Source organism: Littorina saxatilis, linkage group LG1 (genome assembly GCF_037325665.1).
Source record: "Littorina saxatilis isolate snail1 linkage group LG1, US_GU_Lsax_2.0, whole genome shotgun sequence".
NCBI classification, from domain to species: domain Eukaryota; kingdom Metazoa; phylum Mollusca; class Gastropoda; order Littorinimorpha; family Littorinidae; genus Littorina; species Littorina saxatilis.
The window spans coordinates 106811824-106835063 of record NC_090245.1 but is presented as its reverse complement, the minus strand read 5'-3'; the positions used below and the strand labels follow the sequence as shown (position 1 = coordinate 106835063).

The window sequence follows — 23240 nt, the reverse complement described above, 5'->3', positions numbered from 1 at the left end:
CCATGATGTATTTATTGAGCTATAAAAATACAACATATATACCCATACTGAAGTAACAGAGACAAAGAAGGGAGGTCATGGGATATATATATATATATATATATATATATATATATATATATATATATATATATTAAGTTAAAGAATAAAGCTGCGTGTTGGAAGTAAAAGAGGTCTCCGCTGGAGTTCTGCGTTCATACGCTGCCATGCAGTGCAAATTTGTCAGGTAATATCACGTATCTGAGATTCTCCAGTAATTCACAAGAATGCACAAAGAACTATACAATTGAGCGCGTGATTTTCATATAAGGCAAACAAAAACTGTTTTAACATTAAATGAATACACAGGAAAGCGTCATGCCAAAGCAAATTTAACAACCGATATTGCCAGTGTCATTGTAAAGTGGTCAAAAAAAGGAGTTTTTGAGATTCATCAAGATTACACACAGAATTGTATCCAGAAGCGTCTTATGTCCAGGCAAATACAAATACATGTATTACTAGTTTCATTGTAAAGTAGGTAAACAAAAGAAAAAGAAGATATAATGATGAAAGGAAAATAATCTCAAAGTGAAACTACATCGATATAAGCCTAGCCTACGAGTGTTAGAAATTACGTAACGACAAGAATGACACAAAAAGCCCCAGTCTGAAAAGGATAGCAGGAAAAATGTAAGTATGATTCACTCGTAATGCACTTCAATAGTTGATTTTGTATGCACACACTGTGAATCATCTACCTCTTTTTCTTGTTCTTTTCTGTTTTCCTTTATTGTCCTTCTTCCGATTGTCATAATAATGTTGACGTCTCTCTGATTGCTACGTGTCTTGCAACACATGCTATTATATGTTATTTTGTTAAATTATATGTGTGCGAATTCAAGCTGTTTCAATTGAAAATTGTAGGAATTGAAAAACACAAGAACAAAAATAAATCGCGTGTTCTGTTTTAACGCAAGACTTGAACAATCATGAGTTAATGAAAGAATTCAAACCCGACCAAAACTAAATGCTTGTTCCAAATATCCATACGTAATTCTGCGTAGATGTAAGAACATCCATACAAAATGTGAAAACATGTGCAAAATGTATACTTAGAAATACTTATGGGTATTTGTCTAGGATTGCACCAGCCGTAAAAGTTCTTGATATCTTTTACTTAAAGGCACAGTAAGCCTCCCGTAAACCATCACAGATACTGTCAGGCTTTTACACACAGTACAAACACCCTTTCATTTAAACACTCACCGCTTGAGAACATCCTAGGTGCCCTCCGTAAAGAGCGAGCAGTTTTCAAAGAATTTATTTTTGCGTGGTTCATCTTACCCCTGAGCCATCGTGAACCCATGTGATCAAGTTTCCCTTTTTCACAATGTAGTCGTCAGTTAGTAATTTGAATGCGACTCGCTGTAAGCTTATCTGCATTAGCACGTTATTAAGTACCTCTGACTATGAACGAAACAAACGGCTGTGGTTCACAAGAACTCTAGCGATGGCTTTTGACTGTTCAGAGGAACTGGCGATATGCATAAACCGTCGTCTGCTACGAGAACCACGACCTTGCGTGACCCTGCTTCCGGGTTTTTCTTTTTTCAAACTTTCAAAACTTCGAATTGTACTGATCTTGTCTTGATGAAAAAAGAATTCTTTTATGATTTAAGAATGTTTGTGTAACAAGCTGTCAATTTATTATTTAGATTTTAAAAGTTAGGTCTAGCGCCAAAACGCACCACGGTCCGATTGTCTCTGACACAATCCGCAAAATTAATACTTTGAAAATTGCTCGCTCTTTACGTAGGGCACCTAGCTATGATGTTCCCGTTTGGTGAGCGTTCAAATGGAAGGGTGTTTGTACTGTGTGTAAAAGCCTGACAGTATCTGTGATGGTTTACGGGAGGCTTACTGTGCCTTTAAATTCAATAAATACAATTATGCTGAAGTGCAAAAGAATAGTCTTGAAAACTAAATCATGTTACTATTCCTGTTAGTGTACATATGCGTGCGCGAGTGTAGTATGCTTCGTATGGTATTTTTATCTGTTGTCTTATTATTTGTTTTGTCTTTTAATGTGCACCACACTGAAATTTCTCTGTATGAGATAATAAAGTATTCGTATTCGTATTCGTATTCGTAAAAATGGATGCAAAAGTATATTAAAACTGCGGAAAGTTCACAAAACTTAGACATTAAACGAAATAGTTAATGGTTAACAGAACTTTTCAACGCTACCAGAATTGTTAATAAATACTTGTAGGTGAATACAAAAAGGGTATTTTATCAGGCTAAACTAAAAACAACAGGGTATATTCAAGCATGGATTTCTACCGTTACCAAGTATTTGAGGAAATTATTTTCCACTACATTACTTAGTTTTAATCTTCTTGCTTGTCTGTTGCGAGGTAACGAGAGACTACACGAACTGCATTTTTCTCTCAGTCCTGAAATCATAAAATAAACGAATATATTTACTGTGCTATACAAAGTAAACTGCACATAACACGTGCATCCTTACTCCTTCAAATGTGAGACGACAAAAGCGTCTAATACTTGAAAAAGCAACCAAATATTTTAAACAAAATCGTAGGTTACTGAATCCAAATCCCGTTACTACTTTGTTGTCGGACAAAAAACCTTCGGCGTCTCAACACAAAATATAGACCTGCACAACAGTGCGACACTGTGCCAGTCTCTTACTTGACCGTACCAGCACGAACACTTTCAAAACAGTGCCAGTGACCGAGCACAGAAAACCACAATTCACCGCTAGCCAGTCTCTTAACTTAAATCTAAACCCTTCAATTCAACGCTCCAGCCAGCTATAGCCAGCCCCTAAATGCGACTTCGTAGAACACGAACATTAAGACCATCAATACCGTGCAAATCAACCAGTCAGCCTGCCAGCCAGTCAGTCAGCCAGCCAGCCAATCAGCCAGCCAACCAGTCTCTTACTTGGGTGTCCCGAGGACTGTTAGGTAGTCGTTAGCAGTAGCCTTGACTCCGCACAGAACGGGCCGCTCCAACGCATTCTCAGCCTCCACAACTGTGGCGTAGTCTGCAGAGTCGGTTCGTTGGTGGTGGTACATCTGAGACTGGAAGGCCACCCCAGTGGGTCCGCTGCCTCTGCAGTACATCTCCTGTACTGGGACGTGGCTCAGGGTTGGGGCGTTGCTCGGGGTCATGGAGGAGGCGCTTGACAGGACGTCTGTGGTGAGGAGACACGCGGAGTAATGAGGAGGAGGAGGAGGAGGAGACGAAGGAGGAGGAGATTAAGACAAAGGAGGACGAAGAAATAGGGGGAGGTCAAAATAAAGAAGATGGGTAAGCAGCAAGACAACGACAACAAAAGGAAAGCGTTGCTAAGGATAGTGGGAAAACTGACGAACCTCTTCTGTATGAGCCAACATGAACTCATTAGCAGGAGAAGAAGTTACACAAAACGAGCGACAACAGCAGCAAGCGTTATTTACGGTCGTCCAAGAGTAAGCGCTCGACAGACCATCTGTAGTATATAATTATGCAGAAATGCAAAGCAAGGAGGAGAAGGGGCACAGGAACAAGAAGAATACCACCAACACAAGTATCAACAACTACGAAGACAAAGAAACGTGACAGACATTGCAGTTCAACCAAGCTAGGCTTTACAATAAAACAGACTATGTTATTGGTCATATTACCCAGACTCATATAAACTTACGGTTTGCAGTGGGCGTGGTCAAGGACTTGTAACGTCTCATTCCAACAGCCACCCCCCCCCCCAAAAAAAAATCGTTTTTAATCGGAAAAGGAAGTGATCTCTCATTCGAAATAAGCTTGTAACCAAAACGCTGCATTGTAAAGCTGTTTCCCTGCCACTCACCATTTTCAAACCTAATCTCGTGGTTGGAAGATTGTTCGGCAATGTACTTGATGGAGCTGCGATAACGACGCACGGCTACGACGGTTACGATGAGGAGGATGACAAGGAGAAGCCCCAACACTGCTATGGTAACCACAGCAGGGATGAAAGGCAGTTGTGATTGGTCTTGTGTGGATTTCTGGCTACTGAAACAGCAACACAGACATAGTAGACTTCAGCGTTGAAAGTCCACTAAATGGTGTACTGGCCTTTGGCTAGTACTTCTCATAATTTTAGTAAATTTTAGTATTTTTACTCGCCAAACCAACCATTTGTTTCAGCAACTTTACTCGCATTTGGCGAGTAGATTAACATTTCTACTCGCCGTTTACATGTTTCTACTCGCAATGGCGAGTAAAATACTCGCCACTTTCAGGCCTGAGTAGACAACTTTATTATCTCGAACCACCAGGCATTCATGTGTGATACATACTACAACATTAAATAACATACAACATAACGTGAACGATCAGTACACGACAAGAATGATTTCACTAAACATGATCGCACAAAAAAGGGCGTAAAAGAAGACTTGTCATCATCAAGCTTGACGTGGAGATGACCCAATTTTGTCAATAGTAATAGTTGACAAATTGAACATTAAAAAGGTTTGACGTGGAGTCTACAATGTGTATCGATATTTTTTTTTATAAACCGTGACTTGGAGAGGCTCGGTATGAAGTCTATAATGTTTATGAATATATAATAAACTGAGAATTGAACAGGCTTGACGTGGATTCTAAAATAGTAATCAATATTTGATTCACTGAGAATTAAGAAGATGGACGTGGAGTCTACAATAATTGCCGATATGTTTGATAACCTGATAATTAAAAAGGTTTGACATGGATTTTGCAACGTTTGTCTATATTTGATTTACTGAGCATTAAAAAGGCATGACGTGGAGGTTACCATGTCTGTCTCCGCTTGATAAAGTGAACACTGAAAGAAGACAACAAAATCCTGACATGAAGGCTGCTACGTCTTTGAACACGTGCGAAATTAAGAATTGGATAAACAAAATTCGGCATGGAGTCGACACGTTTATCCACACTTGGTAAATTGAAAGCTGAAAAGGCTTGACATGGGGACAACCATGCTTGTCAACATTTGGTAAATTTAGAACAGAACATCCTAAATCATGACCATCACATAGACATTGAAGCAACACGCTAAAATTTAAGCGCTACATTATGTGGGCCTTTGTGACGTCACTCAAATGACAAAAGATGGCGGTTGTAGATGCGAGAAATGAATGCGAAATCACAGTAATACAGTATCTAGTTCTACTTTTAAGCGCAATTAAAGTCTAACCTTGGTGGTACGGGGCATTTGCCGCATTGCTCCGAGTTTGGGCAGGCTGTCGCGTAGTTCCTAGGCTCGATGTTGCCTGGCAACTCTTCTGTAAGGTCCGATACATCGTAGGACAACGACAAATGGTCCGTCCAGTCGCCGATCTGTTGCAAAGTATTGTTTTTACTGCATGCCTATTACAGCTGGCTTTATCGTTGGTATGACTTGTGATTGGCTCTTTTGATTAAATCGTCTTACAAATTCAAACTGGTCTTTCTGAACGAATCGCCTTACAAAGTCAAAGAACTGATGAATAAACAATTGAGGTAAGCTTCAGTAAAGAAATACGTATTTCAAAACAAGAAACACGCTGCAACAAGTGAGGGTGTTTAAGTGAATGCTGATAGATGCAAAACAATCAGTATAAAAGTGTTCATGACTTGCAAGATTAAATCGACAGAAATAAATCATAAAGAACGAAAAGATGAACAAACAAGACATGCAACGAATCATAACGTACGCTCAACTGTAACCAGGAATGATTTGCAGCGATCCCTGAGGAGATGTAAGGTCAAGTGCCAGAAACACTTGGAATAGCAAATAGCCATGACAAAAAAAAAATTCTTCAAAATCAGTCAGTTTCTCAGTCAAAAACAAATTCACGAGCATTGTACGTGACCACATAAATAGAACCGTCATAGCATATCTTCCTTTCTTTTCTTTCAATACATAAATCCTTGGTGCTGTTCAATGCTAACTGGTACCTGTCTATACTGCATGTCCCCGGCGGTAGAGTTCCAAAAGGCTTGCATGAACTTGTAAGAATTTTTTCCATCCCCGTTATCATCAAAGACCTTCGCCTTGCCTTTGCCAAACAGATCCAGCTCCACTTGTTTCATTTCATCGACCTGAAGGAGAATCGCTTTTTGCATGACATTTTTAGTATGACATTTTTAATATGAAATTTGAAAAATAAAATAAAATAGTGTCTTCTCAGAACACAACGCGCCTTCGATTAAAATAACAAAAGAACACATTGTGGAAGGCAAAGGTAAAAGACAAGAGAACGTGTATTTTTTAAAGACAAATTCCAGTTCATACTTGAACAGCAGATAATAAGGTTGTACTGATTTGTATTGCATTGTATTGAATTGCCCTCCATTGTACTATTTTGTTTTTTTCTTGTATTGTATCGTTTTGTTTGTTTTGGATTATGTTGCGTTGTATTGTGTTGTGTTGCGTGGTGTGGTGTGGTGTGGTGTGGTATGGTGTGGTGTGGTGTGGTGTGATGTAGTGTGGTGTGGAGTGGTGTGGTGTGGAGTGGTGTGTTGTGTTGTTGTGTTGTGTTGTAAATTGCAAATTCAGTGTCTCACCATTTGCCGGGAAGATAATATAGTGCAATCAGAAAAAGGCTTGTTTGTGTCGCATTTTGTTAGTGCCTCTCCCACTCCAGACGCGAAAGCATAGACAGCCTGAATGTAGTACGGGATCCAATGGTCCTGGGTGTAGGTAGCCCTGTCACTGTCATTGCACTCACGTTCCCTTTTTCTGAAGCTTAAGTCAAGGGAACAGTTTCTCCTTTCCTCCCAATAGTCTCGCAGCCAAAAATTGTTGGAAGCAAGAGGATCAACGTTCTTGAAGTAGACTGTGAAATTGGAGTCGAGTGCAATCTCCTCTGCAATGGTGATCGATCCTTTAAGTCTTGGTCTGCCTTCTATGATATCAGTCTTGCGAGCCCAGGCCTCCGTCCCCATGAAAATGAAGTTATCTTTTTGACTAAGCCCACCGTCTCTTTCCCATTGCGCCAAGCCCCTTACCAGCTGCGAGACAAAAATTCAAACCATTATGATCTAATTACATAGGGAAAGTACGAGCTCTATATACAAAAAAACAACAATAACTTATATGTATGAAGAATCACTCTCCTGGGCCCAAACAGAATAAGAAGCATTTACATAAACAAGCTATTTGTTTCCTTAACAAGGAGGATCGTCGGAAGCTCCGAGTGCCTCGCCCTCCAGGTGTACTTTACCTAACGCCTAAACACAAAGACAAATACAAGAACCAAATATCTAACCCTGAATGGATAATTATTGTCCTGTTTAGATCAAAAGAGTGGGTTTTTTACTTACTAACACACTAACACGAAGAATGAGTATGTATAGAACTGAAACCCTTGGTATTCCGTCGGGCAATAGGATAACAATGACTATTCTTGACTTACACTTGTAATTGTGCTAACTGTGTAAAACCGATGACAAAACAAATGGACTTCAGCAATATTGTATGCAGATGAATGTCTTTGATGAAACCAATTCCTCTCTTTAAACAGCGAGAGCCCTGATGACCATTGAAGACAAGCGTAAGCATTTTCTCTGAACTGTAAACAGCGATGAGTCACTTCTTCACACTGTAACAGATTGATGACTGCTTTTCACAAACTCTTTTTTTTATTATTACTTTCGGAAAACTTTGCTGTTAACAAAGATAAGTGAGGATTTTTTTCGAATGTGTAAGTCTACTTGTGAGAAATCAATGTCACTTCTTGGCACCACACAATAACGATGACAGATTGTCATAAAATCATTACTTCTCTAAACTAATGTAGGTATTTTCTTAAACAAATGCATATCAGACAACGTTGTTAATTGACATACCTTCTTAATCTCTTCCAATTGCAAAATAACGATAACTATTCTTGCAGATGGTTTCTTTCCAATTTCCTTTCGTACGTAATAGATCTGTTGCTCTCCTGCAATCTGGATGTCGGTTTCTTTGGCAATGCACACTCCATATATCAAAGAATGGCCCCGGATAAGCTGGAAATAAGAAGAAACACAATGGAAATAAATCTTTCGTTTATGTTTCTTTCTGATTATATCTAAAGGTAATATTGTAAATGTTGGTCTGGATGGTACAGACTAATCAGGGCAATTGAGAAGCAAAACTGTTTTTAAATGCCACATCTTTCATCATCAAAAATGTATCATCCCTCCCGGACAGACTCTTCTCAGAACATCAACATTTTAAGCAACAGACTTACCTCTAAAAAACCTGTTGAATACGCATCCTTGTTGTTATAAATGATCTGGACGTATGTTGCGGAAAGGCGCTGCAATAGTTCCAGTATGGCTTTGGCTTCACTGTTCGCAGATTTCGTCAAACGCATAAAGTAAGGGTGCCGATTCCTGTTGGACAGCTCATCAGATACAGAAGTGGGACTGAGGTGGATGTATGCTTGTGTCGTTCTGTCTGAGTTCAGTTCTGTGAGAACTTCAGACATGGCAATGCTGATGTCACTGAAGAAACCACCGATGTAACCGACGATATTTTTGACAACGTTTTCCTTGACGTAAGTCTCGTTCATCCAAAGCCCGTGTGGTGTGAGAATTTCACCCTGTGAAAAACATAAACATGTGGCGAATGTTTATGTTGTGTCTTCTAATTGTTATCTCTTGACTTTTCCAAAAATAAAAAAATGTAAGAACTGCGACATCTCAAAATTGAATATAAGTACATGTCAGTGAGAAACTGCAGTCTCTTCATACGCAAGTTAGAATTGCAGTAATTCAAACTTCGATTACATTATCAGTGACACAAATGCCGCCAGAGTTGCACAGAATTACCCACAAATACCAATCTACATAATTATGCCAAATAAGGCTTTGGTTGAGCAAGCATCCTATGGTTTCATTATTCAGTGTAATAATAATAGCGCACCTGATGAGATGTGCGAGAGTGAAAAACAGATTGTAAAATTGGCACTCTCGCTTCTCTTTTTTCTTTATTTTATTTTGGACCAACTATGGTTTTTTCAAAATTAGAAAGGTGTTTGGTCATTAGGTATTGATTTATTCACGCCTACGTACGTTAAAGGCACAGTAAGCCTCCCGTAAACCATCACAGATACTGTCAGGCTTTTACACACAGTACAAACACCCTTTCATTTACACACTCACCGCTTTTGAACATCCTAGGTGCCCTCCGTAAAGAGCGAGCAATTTTTAAAGAATTTATTTTTGCGTGGTTTATCTTACCCCTTAGCCATCGCGAGCCCGTGTGATCAAGTTTCCTTTTTTCACAATGTAGTCGTCAGTTTGTGATTTCAATTCGACTTGCTGTAAATTATCTGCAATAGCACGTTATTGTGTACCTCTAAATCTAAACGCAACAAATGGCTGCGATTCACACGAACTAGAGCGGTGGACGTTGACTGTTCAGAGGAACTGGCGCTAGGCACCACCGTCGTCTGCTGCGAGAAAGACGGTTTGCGTGACACGTTTAAGGGCATTTCTTTTTTCAAACTTTCAAAACTTCGAATTGTACTGATCTTGTCTTGATGAAAAAAAGAATTCGTTTATGATTTAAGAATGTTTGTGTAACAAGCTGTCAATTTATTATCTAGATTTTAAAAGTTAGTTCTAGCGCCAAAACGAGGCGCCTGATTTGCCGATCAGACGGTTAACAAAAATAAATTCTTTGAAAATTGCTCGCTTTTTACGTAGGGCACCTAGGATGTTCTCAAGCGGTGAGTGTTTAAACGAAAGGGTGTCTGTACTGTGTGTAAAAGCCTGACAGTATCTGTGATGGTTTACGGGAGGCTTACTGTGCCTTCAAGCACTTTATCAGAAATGCCAATGAATTCGAATCCCCCCCCCCCCAAAAAAAATATATATATATATTAAAAAAAAATTAATAACAATAATAATAATCATATAAAATTCGCACCAGATGTAGTCGCAGCAGTTTGTGCTTGATCACCAGTTCACTGAAGCATGAATCGAGAATGATGGCACCCAGTTTCTTTTCTTTAACTGCGTTCTTCCAAGGACTTCCTGCCTCGTTCACTCTCGCCAGCGCGTACTGAACAGCCTGCGAAGATCCATCTAATTTAATTTAGGTTCCGTCCACATTGGTCTTTAATTTCATGCAGGCGGCTGTTAGACGATGGATACTCATTAAGCTACCTCTTTGTAGGAGCGACAACGTTATCCAAACATTGGTATGGTTCTGCGGTCGCTGCCGCCTGGTGGGTTAAGAGTGGAGATTTTTTCCGATCTCCCAGGTCAACTTATGTGCAGACCTGCTAGTGACTTTACCCCCTTCGTGTGTACACGCAAGCACAAGACCAAGTGCGCACGAAAAAGATCCTGTAATCCATGTCAGAGTTCGGTGGGTTATAGAAACACGAAAATACCCAGCATGCCTCCCCCGAAATCGGCGTATGCTGCCTGAATGGCGGGGTAAAAACGGTCATACACGTAAAAATCCACTCGTGCTAAAATCATGAGTGAACGTGGGAGTCTAAGCCCATGAACAAAGAAGAAGAAGAAGGTATGGTTCTGCAATTACATAGAAGTCCATCCTAAATCACAAAAGAAGACCCACTCCTTCTTCTTCTTCTTCTTCGTTCATGGGCTGAAACTCCCATGAACACTCGTGTTTTTTGCACGAGTGGAATTTTACGTGTATGACCGTTTTTTACCCCGCCATTTAGGCAGCCATACGCCGTTTTCGGAGGAACAGAAGACCCACGATAATGATAGATGTATTTACTCATTTTAAGTCATTTACTTTCAAAATCAATTGTAACATGTGCCGAATGAAGTTGTGAGAGAAGATGGCTTCATAAACAGACAAACTGTGATAATACACATATACTGACTTAGGTCCGGTACTTTTATGACATGACGCACTTGGACAAAACTAGCGATCAAGCATACAAAAACTACCACAAAACACACATACACAAACCAGTATTTACGTTAGCACCCGTCTTGTAAAGTAACATCTTGTCAGAACACCTAGGTTAAGAGTTTTCTAAACAACTCGTCGGAAAAAAACCGGCTCTGATATTACAGCATTTTGAGAAGTGTAAGCCTATATAGTTTATCCAGCAAACGTACCTCGACAAAATCTGCACCAAGACTCCCTCTAGCCGCACCGCATTGAAACGCATTGTTTTCGTCGTTGGTATGTACTGGAACAACAGCGACGACGTAGAAATGTCCCTGAATGACCAGTGAAAAGTCGCCCAAGCTTCTCGGTATACATTCTTCCAAGCAGTCTTTTTCGCACTGTGCCTTGGGCAGGTTCCCTGAGCGATTTTCATTGATGGTCAGCATGTTGTCGGTGTAATTTCCAATCTATTGTAGAAGTGTTAACACAATAATAATTAGGACAGGTTTACAAAGAATGTTGTCAAATGGCATGAAGTACAAACAAAAACAAATAGATTATTGAACATCTACATTACTTATTCCTTATATAACCAGGTCTTGGGTTTTATACAACATAAGTTCAACAATGTGTGTATCATTACACTTCAGTCAAAGAACAAACACTTTCCTGCATTGCGAATCTTTCTGCTTGACTAACATTGTAATAATACACATGTAAGAAGACAAGGAGCCCGCGTTTGCTATATTTACCTTTTCAAAACAGCGATATCCCTCGTCATGACATTTTATGATGTTATGAACTTCATAAACTGGTTCTTGGCTGCTCTCTCCCTTGACCTCACCATTACTACTGAAGCTGACATTTCCAAATCCGGCTGTAAGGTCCCACTGATGAGACTTCAGAGCGTTCAAAGTTTGAGTGTAGTTCTGGACTTTTACACGGTTGACAATTTGATGCAGACGTTGCAGTGCAGCTGCGTACACGGCAGCAGCCTGGACATGATACCAAGTAAACAGCAACTTGTCCTCTTCTTTCAACAGCAATCGCGAGCAGTTGGAAGAATGTCCTTCGTACAGTTTTTTCAACCAGGGATTGTTGGTGAAGTTTGCTGGGAGAGTACTGCAGTTTTTCCAGAGATTGTTCCACGCCTCACGGAAACCCTTGACTTCTCTATAGGGAGGTGTTACAACTACTGAACCATTCACAGGCACCGGTCCTTTAGACGACTGCAGCCCGAATGATTCAGAGAAGATGACCTTCGAACAAGAAGAAATGTGCATTACAATAATTGGCGAAAATGAATTAGAATTTAGTGTCAGAACTAAAATTACCTAAAAGTAAAGCGGTTTTTCATTACACTGAACTGTAATAGACAGAATTATAAAACACACACACACACACACACATATACACACACACACACAGTGACACACACACACACACACACAAACACACACACACACACACATAAGGGATGTGCTGCAATTATGATAATGAAATGGTGTCAAAACCTGAAATTTATGCTGGCGCTGGTGATCAAAACAGAAGAAGGATCAAGGCGCAGTATGGGGATGGGCTACGGCATGCAGAATTGCCCCTCATAATGAACTCACCTTTACAAATTTTAATGTAGCATCCTTGTTCAGCTCTGACAGAAAATACTGAGCATCCAGCTTGTGCCCAAAGAAGACCACTCCGGTAATCTGACCTGTCTGTTTGCTTCCCGTCAGACTCGTTATTATTGTGGATGTACCTTCCTTAGAAAAAGATACGCTGAGTGGAACACAGATGTTGTTGCTCTTTGCCTTCTTCAGAAGAGCAGCCGCTGCTACTCGACCATATTCGTCATCGGTGTAAACTAGGGCCACATAGTTCCATTTCAGTTTGATCAGAAGTTTTATGATAACCTGTTATGGGGAGAAAATACTTGCTGTAATACCATTGCTGTGTCAAAAAATCGTACATGTCTAGAGGCAGTGCTTACGTAGTGTACACTGAAGATACCTTCCTTCGCATGTAAACTATCGTTTATTATTTCATTATGGATTCTCTCATGTTTTTACATAGGATAAACAAAAATAATTTTAAAGACAGACAGAGACCAACACGCAGAGAAAAACAGACAGAGAAAGACAAACACAGACAGACAGACAGACAGTCAGAGACCGACAGACAGAGAAAACAGACAGAGAAAACAGACAGAAAAATACAGAAACAGACAAGACAAAGACGGAAACAAAGTCTCTTTTTTTAATATGATTTATAAAAACAACCCTTCAACATGGATTCCAAATCAGATAGTCCGTGATCTAAGTGGCATAAATAGGTAAATTGTTATCATTTGGGAATCCTTCATATGCTAAGCTGCTTTGTGAAGTATTGTATCTCTGCTATTCTAAACAGGCCTCAAAAGAACTTGTAATGGTAGCTTTCATAACAGATTTTGTCCCCAAAGGGGGTCACTGCCTGCAAAAATGCTCGACTTAGAAAAAGGGGGTTACTTACTAAAAGACACATAATTCTGCTCATTATGCATTTTTGGTGTACAAAGTCAGAAGCAAAACTAACGGCATATGTTTGAAGTGTTGACTCATCGCAAAAAATAAAGTCAATGCTGTGACGTCATTCTGCAAATGACGTAATAATTGCGGCATGTAATGACAAATACGAAATTTATATGTTTCTTTCTTTTTCAGTTTTATTGAAATCCCTACAAAACCCTGATCAAGGAATCTTGTGCTGTCAAACGTTTATACATCAATTGTGACTAAAAGTATACAGATTTTTGAGAGTCTGACCGAAGCGTTTTCACAGAATCGCCACCTCTTTAAAGCAACCATTTGGTTAAAATTACATGCCCAAAGTTTGGAAATTCAATACAAACTTTTTTCACAACAAAATTGTGTTTAGAAGTGTTTTAAAAAAGACAAATTCTTTTTATGTTTGTAATCATGGTCAACTTGTTGCATGTGCTTGAGATTCTTCTGATTCCTTTGCTATTTAAGGTCAGAGATGCTACGGAATTTTGCTTCAAAAACGTGTTTTGGGTTCTCAGCATTATTGGGTACTTTGAACACCATATTATAATCATTGTGCAATGTCATTTTGTTGTTTTGTCTTTCTTGCAATATAATGATTATTTTCAAAATATGTTATTAACGTTCGACACCATTTTGAGCAATCTTGCCGATGTTTTCTCAGAATCAATTTTGAGCATCAGTGCCGTCATTGTGACATATTCATCTTCTAAACTAACTGTCCAATCGTCTTGCTCTATTTTGTATTTTAACTAGAAATAGTGTCTTTGTGCAGTAAGAGAGAGACATTTTAAGAATTACAAAGGAATGATTTTAAAAATTCTGTCAAAGTACAAAAACTTGCCTTTTTTCTGAAATTTATTTTATGCTTATGATATCTACCAACAAATCAAATCTGTTCATACAATTGAAAACTTTGCTCTGATCTTGCATCTTGCACCTTTTCAGAATAAAACGAAACATTCTGCAAAGTTTATTTTTCATTTTTCTGGAAGATTGGTCGGTCCCAAAAACTACATGTTTTATCAAAAAGTCACAACAAACTTACATTTTGACCAATAATTCATACAAATATCACTTTAAAGGACAAAGAACACTCTAATCAAGAACCATGAAACAAAACAGGTGTCTATCGCAATAGCGGTCAATAAAGGGAGTTTTTCCGTAATTTTGAGAGATCTTGTGACAAAAAGCGCTGTATTTCAACAATGATTTGGTTTTAAACTCGTCATTGGATTTTGATTGTTCCCCTGTATCCAAACATATTATGACTTTGCATACGATAAATGATTGATACCGATACTGTCAAAGTGTCATTTGTTTGTAACCACTGGAGGGAATTTGCTTGTTTTGCAAACACATGAGAAAAAAATGGAACGTTCCCGCTGTTTCGCGCTGATACGAGTACCAGTTATACATGTAGTATCGCTGCGTGCCTCCAAAAACATGTGCAGTCACGCTTGGCTGATCATCGCTGTGGCACCTATATCATCCTTAAAATATCAAGCGTCTTTACATGCCTGCAAATTTGCGTCAGTGCTTATACGTTAACTCTTTTCCAGTGTTTGTATCAATCATTTGTCTAAAGACATGTGAAGTCATGATTGTTTTGCACGCAATGAACAATCTAATGACGAGTTTAAAAACATGTTTCAAAACATTGCGCGCGTCATATCTAAACAAATACGTGTAACGATCCCAATGTTTGCCCGAAGTATGTCTAGTATGTTGTTAAAATATTCTAAAAGTTTCAAAGCAATCGACCGAGTCATTGCTGAACTACAACACTTTTTTGTTACAATATCCCTAATAATAATGACTTCCGTTTGTGACCGCTTGTGCGATCGACACTTGCATCCGTGTGAATAGCATAGCACACGTCATATGCAAGCTAGTTAAACAAAACAACCTTTTCTGGGTAGAAAATTGATTTGGCTTTCTTCTCGTATGTAAATGTTTAAAAGGTTTGTCTATTGTGATTTTTCTTTGATTTTTAATTGGGCCCTTCCGTTTTTATCCAGTCGATTTTGAGTGTACCCTTAATTAAGCGGCGGTCACGTGATACCTGTAAAAAAACCCACTTTAATCCGAAAGGTGATCCAGATAGTCAAGTAAACGGCCTTCACAGTTAGTGGAAGAATTTTTTGAAATGTATGTTTGATGGTGTATGCTTTTAATTAAGCGTTGTTGACTATGAATGTAGATGTAAATGCTTGTATAACTGTGTTTTAATTTAATTTTAAATGTGTCAAGCGCAAAGAGCATAATTGTAAAGTTATGATGTTGCGCTGTATAAATGCTCATTTATTATTAATTTTATTATTGTTATTATCATTATTATTATACAATTTAGATGAAATGACACGGGAATCAAGTATTTAATTTGGGAGCGAAATCGGTTGCAATTATTTTTTAACTAAGTTTATGATAGTTATGAAGACTGTCAGCATCCAAGGTTGTAAGATTTAGGCAATATCTTTGTTTTTTCGTAATCAGCATACATCAAAGTATATGTGAGTATGAAAAACTAACGTATTTGTGATTAAATGCGATTGTAGGACAAACTTGTTCACCAGTTTTAGAATGTCTACCTTGATTTTTATTGACGTCAAGCCTGTGACGTCATTTGTAAGGTTTAGGTGACATAACGTTGCTTCTTCTCTGCTTACCGGTATTTGTGCGTTCGTTGTGGTCAAAACTATTTTAAATTGAGATTGTAGTTGCAAAGATAACAGAGTTATTCCAGTTTTAAAAACCATACCCCCATCTTTTAAGACATAACCAGTCACCAACATGACATTATTCTATGACAGATTTGCATATGAAAGCTACCATTTCAATAACTAAAATTAATCAAACCTAACACCTGGAATGTTAAACTAACCAAAAACAACAAAATTAAAGAGGATTCTTTTTGATAACACTTTTTCGATCAGATCACGGACTAAGAGTCCTGTCTTACCTCAACCTGTAAATCGTCGTTCGGGACGACTCTGAAGAAGTCATCAAAATCGCCGAGCTGCTTCCCCGTGGCTGATCCAGAGATCAATGGTATTCTTTTCTCTCTGGGCAGGGATTTATACAGCTCTGCGACTGCCACAGCGCTTGATGTTGTGGTTGGACCAATCACACCTGAGTCAAATATAATACTGACAGAGTTTGTTTCAGATAATTTTGTCTTCTTTTATTGCTCAAAAAATTTAATTTAATTTATTTCAAAGGCCATTTTTTTAATTGCGATTTTGTTTCTTCTCGATATGATGAATCGCTGAACTACATTTGGAATCTACTTATTAAAGTCATAGTCCGGTCACTATCTCAGAGCTGGCGAGGCTTTGACAGGGAACAAGACCATGACTCCTGACTGCTTCCTGTGCAGACTTAAATGATGAAGTCCTGTGCAGACTTAACTGATGAAATCCTGTGCAGACTTAACTGATGAAGTCCTGTGCAGACTTAACTGATGAAGTCCTGTGCAGACTTAAATGATGAAATCCTGTGCAGACTTAACTGATGAAGTCCTGTGCAGACTTAACTGATGAAGTCCTGTGCAGACTTAAATGATGAAGTCCTGTGCAGACTTAAATGATGAAGTCCTGTGCAGACTCAAATGATGACATCCTGTGCAGACTCAAATGATGAAGTCCTGTGCAGATTTAAATGATGAAGTCCTGTGCAGACTTAAATGATGAAGTCCTGTGCAGACTTAAATGATGAAGTCCTGTGCAGACTTTGATGAATTAATTTCGCAGATTACTACTTGTGGCTATTAAGTAACTAATAATGCATCAACAAACAATTCCCGCTTTGCACAACAATCATTCATGTCATTCATGTTGGCTATGTGTGCAAGCGGAGGGCTGGTCTTATTCCACGAAAGCCTGGGCAGAACTGAGATGGTGATTCCAATTGTTTATAGGAGAAGGAGTGTAGCTTCAAGAATAGGACGAAAAATTGGCGAACTTGCAGCTCCCAGAACACATGCACAATGAAAGTGTTAAAAGAACTCAAACTCCCCTCATGCAACACTAACAAGCTGTTTTAAAGGGGCTTTGATTCCCATAAAGGTATCTATCTATTTATCTATCTATCTATCTATCTATCTATCTATCTATCTATCTATCTATCTGTCTGTCTATCTGTATGTCTGTCTGTCTGTCTGTCTGTCTATCTATCTATCTATCTAACCTATCTATCTATCTATCTGTCTATCTATCTAGTATCTAACCAAAAGCAAGAAATGTATTTTATTACAAGGACGGTTTTTTTTTATTCTGAATTTTGGAACGTTGGCAGTTTCTTTGTTTTTGGATTTATTTTATCTATCTATCGCTCTATCTCTATCTATATCTATCTCTCTATCTATTCAACTATCTAGCTATCTATTTACCTATCCATCCATCCATCCATCCACCCACCTCTCTCTCTCTCTCTCTCTCTCTCTCTCTCTCTCTCTCTCTCTCTCTCTCTCTCTCTCTCTCTCTCTCACCGAAAAGTGGAGCTTGCGATGAGTTGGTGTACTTTTCGATAAGTTTGAATGCTTCCGATCTTGCACGTTCCGGGCTGTGGCACAATCTTCGTATCTCCAGTCCTGCACAGTCCACACACACACACACACACACACACACACACACACACACACACACACACACACACACACACACACGCATTTTTTTTATTTTTAGGATTGTACACTGTCGTTGTCTTGTGTCAGTACTTGAGTTAGAGCAGCGCATTTTTAGCAATGCTACAGCACCTTGAATGGCCAGAAGCAAAATCCAAACATTACATTAATAATGTACACAGTCTGCAAAGCTTACACAAACCCAGCAAATTGTACATAAGTAAACAGTCAGACGTTGTTTTTAAGGTATGATGTGGGGTAATATCTTTCCCAAATTAAAACCGAAATGTGTAGCTCTTTGGACGATGTGAGACTAGTTCTGGCTATAATTCATATAGCCTACCAATCAGTGTACACATCTGTATTGTTTGTGCTACATGTATTACCTATTTTGTAGCCTGGGGTGTAGTTCTTTTCGTTGAGACCGTCGATGAACCATTGCAGAGCGACTGCGTTTTGTACGCCAGTTAGGTCAAGCTCCCCGCACGTTCCACCATCCGCGGCCTCGCTGATCTCGAATAGGGCTGCTAGCATGACGTCACCATCTTGACGTATGACGTCTTCGGTAGTGACGCACTCTTTGACGAGGTGTGTGGAGAAGATGAGGAAGAGGATGAAGAATCTGGAGGTGATGAATAACAAGTCAGTCGGGTACAGATCTGCCCAAGCTTTAACATAAGATAGAGCATTGCTCTTGTGTGTGTGTGTGTGGGTAAAAACAGCATGGATACATGATTATGTTGATGTCGCAAATTTTGACACAACAGACACAACTGCATTATTTAAAGGCATATTAACTCGATGAATATACACGCTAATTGCTTTACCAACAGCTGGAGACATGCTAAATTAAGTTCCCTGCAAAATATTGTGGTCTAGGACCCCTTAAATGTTGAGATATTTGAATTTTTATTTTGATCTAGATCGTCCTATTTATAGATTTGCCAACAGAGGGAACGTTGACGCAAGGGAAATAACTCCGCGTCTTTGTTGACATCCTCACTTTTTCAGAGGCTAGAACAAGCTGTAATGCATGTATATGGTCCGCGCATTGCGACATATCGTCATTATATGGCCTTATGATGCATTTGACATCGATTGTGGGCAAACTACACTTTGTAAACACGGGAGCGCGTACATATGCCTTTAATACATTCTCGTCCATTTATGTAATGTAAGAGTTCGCGCTAAAAGTAACTGTTTAATTTTATGTGCCACAGATTAATGTACAGTTAAACATACAGATACCAAGTGTGTTATATAATGTTATTGTTTATTAATTAAAAGGGCACGCTAAAGCGTCTTCCCAAGCGTGAAACAAGTCGCGTAAGGCGAAAATACAACATTTAGTCAAGCTCAGTCGAACTCACAGAATGAAACTGAACGCATTGCATTTTTTCCGCAAGACAGTACACTCGTAGCATCGCCTGTCCACCGCTCGTGGCAAAGGCAGTGAAATTAACAATCCAGAAAAGCGAGGTAGCGGTTGCGCTGAGGAGGATAGCACGCTTTTCTATATCTCTATTCTTTTTAACTTTCTGAACGTGTTTTTAACCCAAACATATCATATCTATATGGTTTTGGAATCAGGAACGGACAAGGAATAAGATGTTGGTTTTTTTAAATCGATTTCATAAATTTAATTTTAATCATAATTTTTATATTTTTAATTTTCAGAGCTTGTTTTTAATCCGAATATAACATATTTATATGGGTTTTTTTAATAAGAAAATTATGAAGAATAAGATGAACGTAATTTTGGATCGTTTTATAAAAAAAAATGTAATTACAATTATTCGAGTTTTAATGACCAAAGTCATGAATTAATTTTTAAGCCTCCAAGCTGAAATGCGATACCAAAGTCCGGCCTTTGTCGAAGATTGCTTGGCCAAAATTTCAATCAATTTGATTGAAAAATGAGGGTGTGACAGTGCCGCCTCAACTTTTACAAAATGCCGGATATGACGTCATCAAAGACATTTATCGAAAAAATGAAAAAGAAGACTGGGGATATCATACCCAGGAACTCTCATGAAAACTTTCATAAATATCGGTCCAATAGTTTACTCTGAATCGCTCTACACACACATACACACACACACACACACACACACACACACACACACACACACACACACACACACACACACACACACATACACCACGAGCCTCGTCTCGATTCCACCCAATATATTAAAACATTTAGTCAAAACTTGACTAAATGTAAAAAAGCATTCCTCCATTAAATTACACACGGAAAATCAACAGCCTGGCTGCTTCCTGTGCATGGAGGAGGTGGGGGGGGGGGGGGTTGTTTCGTCGAATGAATCTCGTCACTGATACCATCGTTAACATGCGTATCTTATTTAACAAAAGGTTACACCCGTACACAGAACACAGCCAAGTTGTTTGGTGTGTGTTCCAGTGCACAGGTGCTTTCATTCAGTGTTGTAAGTCTAGCAAGATCTGTGACGGTCGACATGATCGTTTACAAGGAAAGGAATGCATGTTTAGGAAGGACTTCCATAAGGTCCATAATTGCTTGTGGCTTTCTGCTTCTTTTGTTTTCTACAATACAAGATAACAATTAGTATACTGGGCGACCGTATAACAACTTCGCGAAGGGAGCATGCAGTGGATGACCATGCTTGAACTGTGATTCTGTGTTCCATTTGAACTGGCTTTATCATATAAAACTACTAGTAAATCAATGTGTCCCTAAAAGGAAAATTTCCTGTGAGGACGTTAAGGACCCCTAGAAATCAATGCACTTGTCGCAGGAAAGACCCAAAAAGCCAAACCCCTCCCCCCTTCGCCCAACCATCCCCACCCCACCCCCCACACAATCCCTCCGAAGTACTCCCAGTCAACCCCCACCCCCAAGTCCGGAAATCGTGAGTCGATGGTCTGTGTGAAAAATAATTATTACATCCGATAAAACTAAACCAATGCCCTGTTCGAAGGACAGACCCCAGCCATCGAAGGAGACCCACAACCCAACCCCCGAGCGTAAAATAGGTAACTTTATTGGTCAAAAAGAAGGAAGAAATATATAGTTGGCGTTCTGTTCGTTTTTTAAATCATCGGTTCAGCTACCCGGTATTTGTTTTTCCACAAATGCATCATAAAACACAAGTTATCAACGGCTATTACTTGCAGTCGACGCGCCGGGTGGTACATGAGCCTTTTGCAATTAAGGCTTTCCCAAATGCCCATGTAACTAAAAATAGAATAGGAACTTGGGGGAAAGTGTATAGGAAAAAAAATGCATGCTGTATAACTTCTAAAATTCAAGATTAATGATTTATTCACTGCAGTTTGGTGATAACTGTTGCTAATAGACTAGCAGTGAGTCGTACACTGCGTGCTTAGTTCGCGAAGGGCAGCTTCAGGGGTGACTGATCCGGAATGGATGACTCGTGAGTGCAGCTTTGTTACATAGCGCTTGACGTTCTCTAAGCGCTTTACATATTAATTTCTGCCGTGTGAGATGCAATTTTGTACACAATATATCACGCATTCACATCGGCCAGTATATCTCAAGCCATTACGGCGAATATTTACTTTTCACGGCCTATTATTAATTTGGTGGACATTTTATTTTTATCTATGCCTATACATTTTTGCCAGGAAAGACTCTTTTGTCAATCGTGGGATCTTTAACGTGCACACCCCAATGTAGTGTACACGAAGGGACCTCGGTTTTTCGTCTCATCCGAAAGACTAGCACTTGAACCCACCACCTGGGCTAGGAAAGGGGGAAGACAATTGCTTACGCCCCGACCCAGGGTCGAACTCGCAACTTCTCGCTTCCGAGGCAAGTGCACTTTACCACTCGGCCGCTCTTTCCTTTCCGTATACTACTCAAAAGCTTTAGCAAGGAGAAAAAGTAAAGAAGGACAGAGTTAAGAGGGGGAAAAAGATATTGGAAAGACACGAACTTGATCAAACCTAAATGATGGTCTGGACAAGTAACGACTGCGCTGCGGGGCTTACCGTCCTATAGTGCAAACATTATGAAAGCTCTGTTTCGAGAGTTAGTCGTGAGTTCTCAATCCTGTGTGTTCCGTAACCGGTACGTCTGTTCCTGGGCCACTTTCTTCGTTGAGTGCGTTGTTCTACGTTCTCGTTCTATCTATTGGCTCACTGTTCAAGTAGCCTTAAGTTGACGAAGTCCCTATTCCCCCCGTTCACCTTGTAATTTTGGAAAGCTAAAACAAATTAAGTAGACGTGCAATGCCAAGGTACTGCATACCACCAGGGAAGGACAAATCACCTCTCTCTGTCTCTCTGCCTCTTTCTGTCTCTCTCTCTTTCTCTCTCTTTCTCTCTCTCTCTCTGTCTCTCTTTCTCTCAGTCTGTCTCTCTCTCCTTCGCTGGGATAACCGAACATCAAGCCAAGACGAACGACATAATGTTAGCACTAACACTGAGAGCATTGACCAATCACCGAAGAGCACTGACGCCATTTCACAAGAAAAAGTACCCTACCAAGAAGACCCTTTGGTTTGGAACATGTGAAAGCTTCTTTCGTTCGATGACGCCATATGCTCGGTTTGTTGTGTACAAACATAAACAAACAGTTGCAAGTGGGCATCGACAGATACAATTTTGAGATAGGACTACTTGTTGGTAATAAACTTGTGGTTATTCTAATTCCTGACCTTTATTTTCTGAGAGAAAAAAAGAGTTCACTGGGCAAACGGCACCACTTTTGTATTATCTTACAGGTCTGTCAGATTGCGCGTTATTGTTAAGATCATAGCACCCAAACACACACATACACTGACACACGTGCACACACAAACACACACACACACAAACTCACACATACACTGACACACGTGCACACACAAACAGACACACACAAACACACACACATACACTGACACACGTGCCCACACAAACACACACACACACACACACACACACAAACAGACACACACAAACACACACACACCCAAACACACACATACACTGACACACGTGCACACACAAACACACACCCACACACACACACACACACACACACTGACACACGTGTGCGCACACACACACACACACACACACACACACACACACACACACACTCACACACACACACACACACATGATGTTTATTTCCGTTTTACTGGCTTCTCCTTCTTTTGCTCCTCTTGTCACTGAAGACGTATTATCAACAAGATCTTACCAGGAAAACCAACAGTGA

At 39.5% G+C, this 23240-nt stretch overlaps 1 protein-coding gene across 2 annotated transcripts in view; it reads right to left on the bottom strand.

The window, feature by feature from the left end:
• Positions 1-141: 141 nt before the first annotated feature.
• The window catches only part of LOC138949170 (uncharacterized), a 24736-nt gene continuing 1637 nt past the window's right edge, over positions 142-23240 (bottom strand). The window contains exons 2-16 of one of the 2 annotated variants that reach the window (XM_070320945.1): positions 18418-18653; positions 17897-17998; positions 16370-16539; positions 12484-12777; positions 11620-12126; positions 11095-11334; positions 9917-10060; positions 8232-8585; positions 7846-8007; positions 6562-7008; positions 5953-6096; positions 5210-5352; positions 3857-4041; positions 2950-3202; positions 142-2438 (exon numbers count right to left, since the gene is read on the bottom strand). In XM_070320945.1, coding sequence (XP_070177046.1) covers positions 2411-2438; positions 2950-3202; positions 3857-4041; positions 5210-5352; positions 5953-6096; positions 6562-7008; positions 7846-8007; positions 8232-8585; positions 9917-10060; positions 11095-11334; positions 11620-12126; positions 12484-12777; positions 16370-16539; positions 17897-17998; positions 18418-18653 — 3409 coding nt within the window. In that variant the 3' untranslated portion in view covers positions 142-2410. The remainder of the gene's footprint in view (positions 2439-2949; positions 3203-3856; positions 4042-5209; positions 5353-5952; positions 6097-6561; positions 7009-7845; positions 8008-8231; positions 8586-9916; positions 10061-11094; positions 11335-11619; positions 12127-12483; positions 12778-16369; positions 16540-17896; positions 17999-18417; positions 18654-23240) is intronic. The other variant, XM_070320951.1, reaches the window with a different exon arrangement.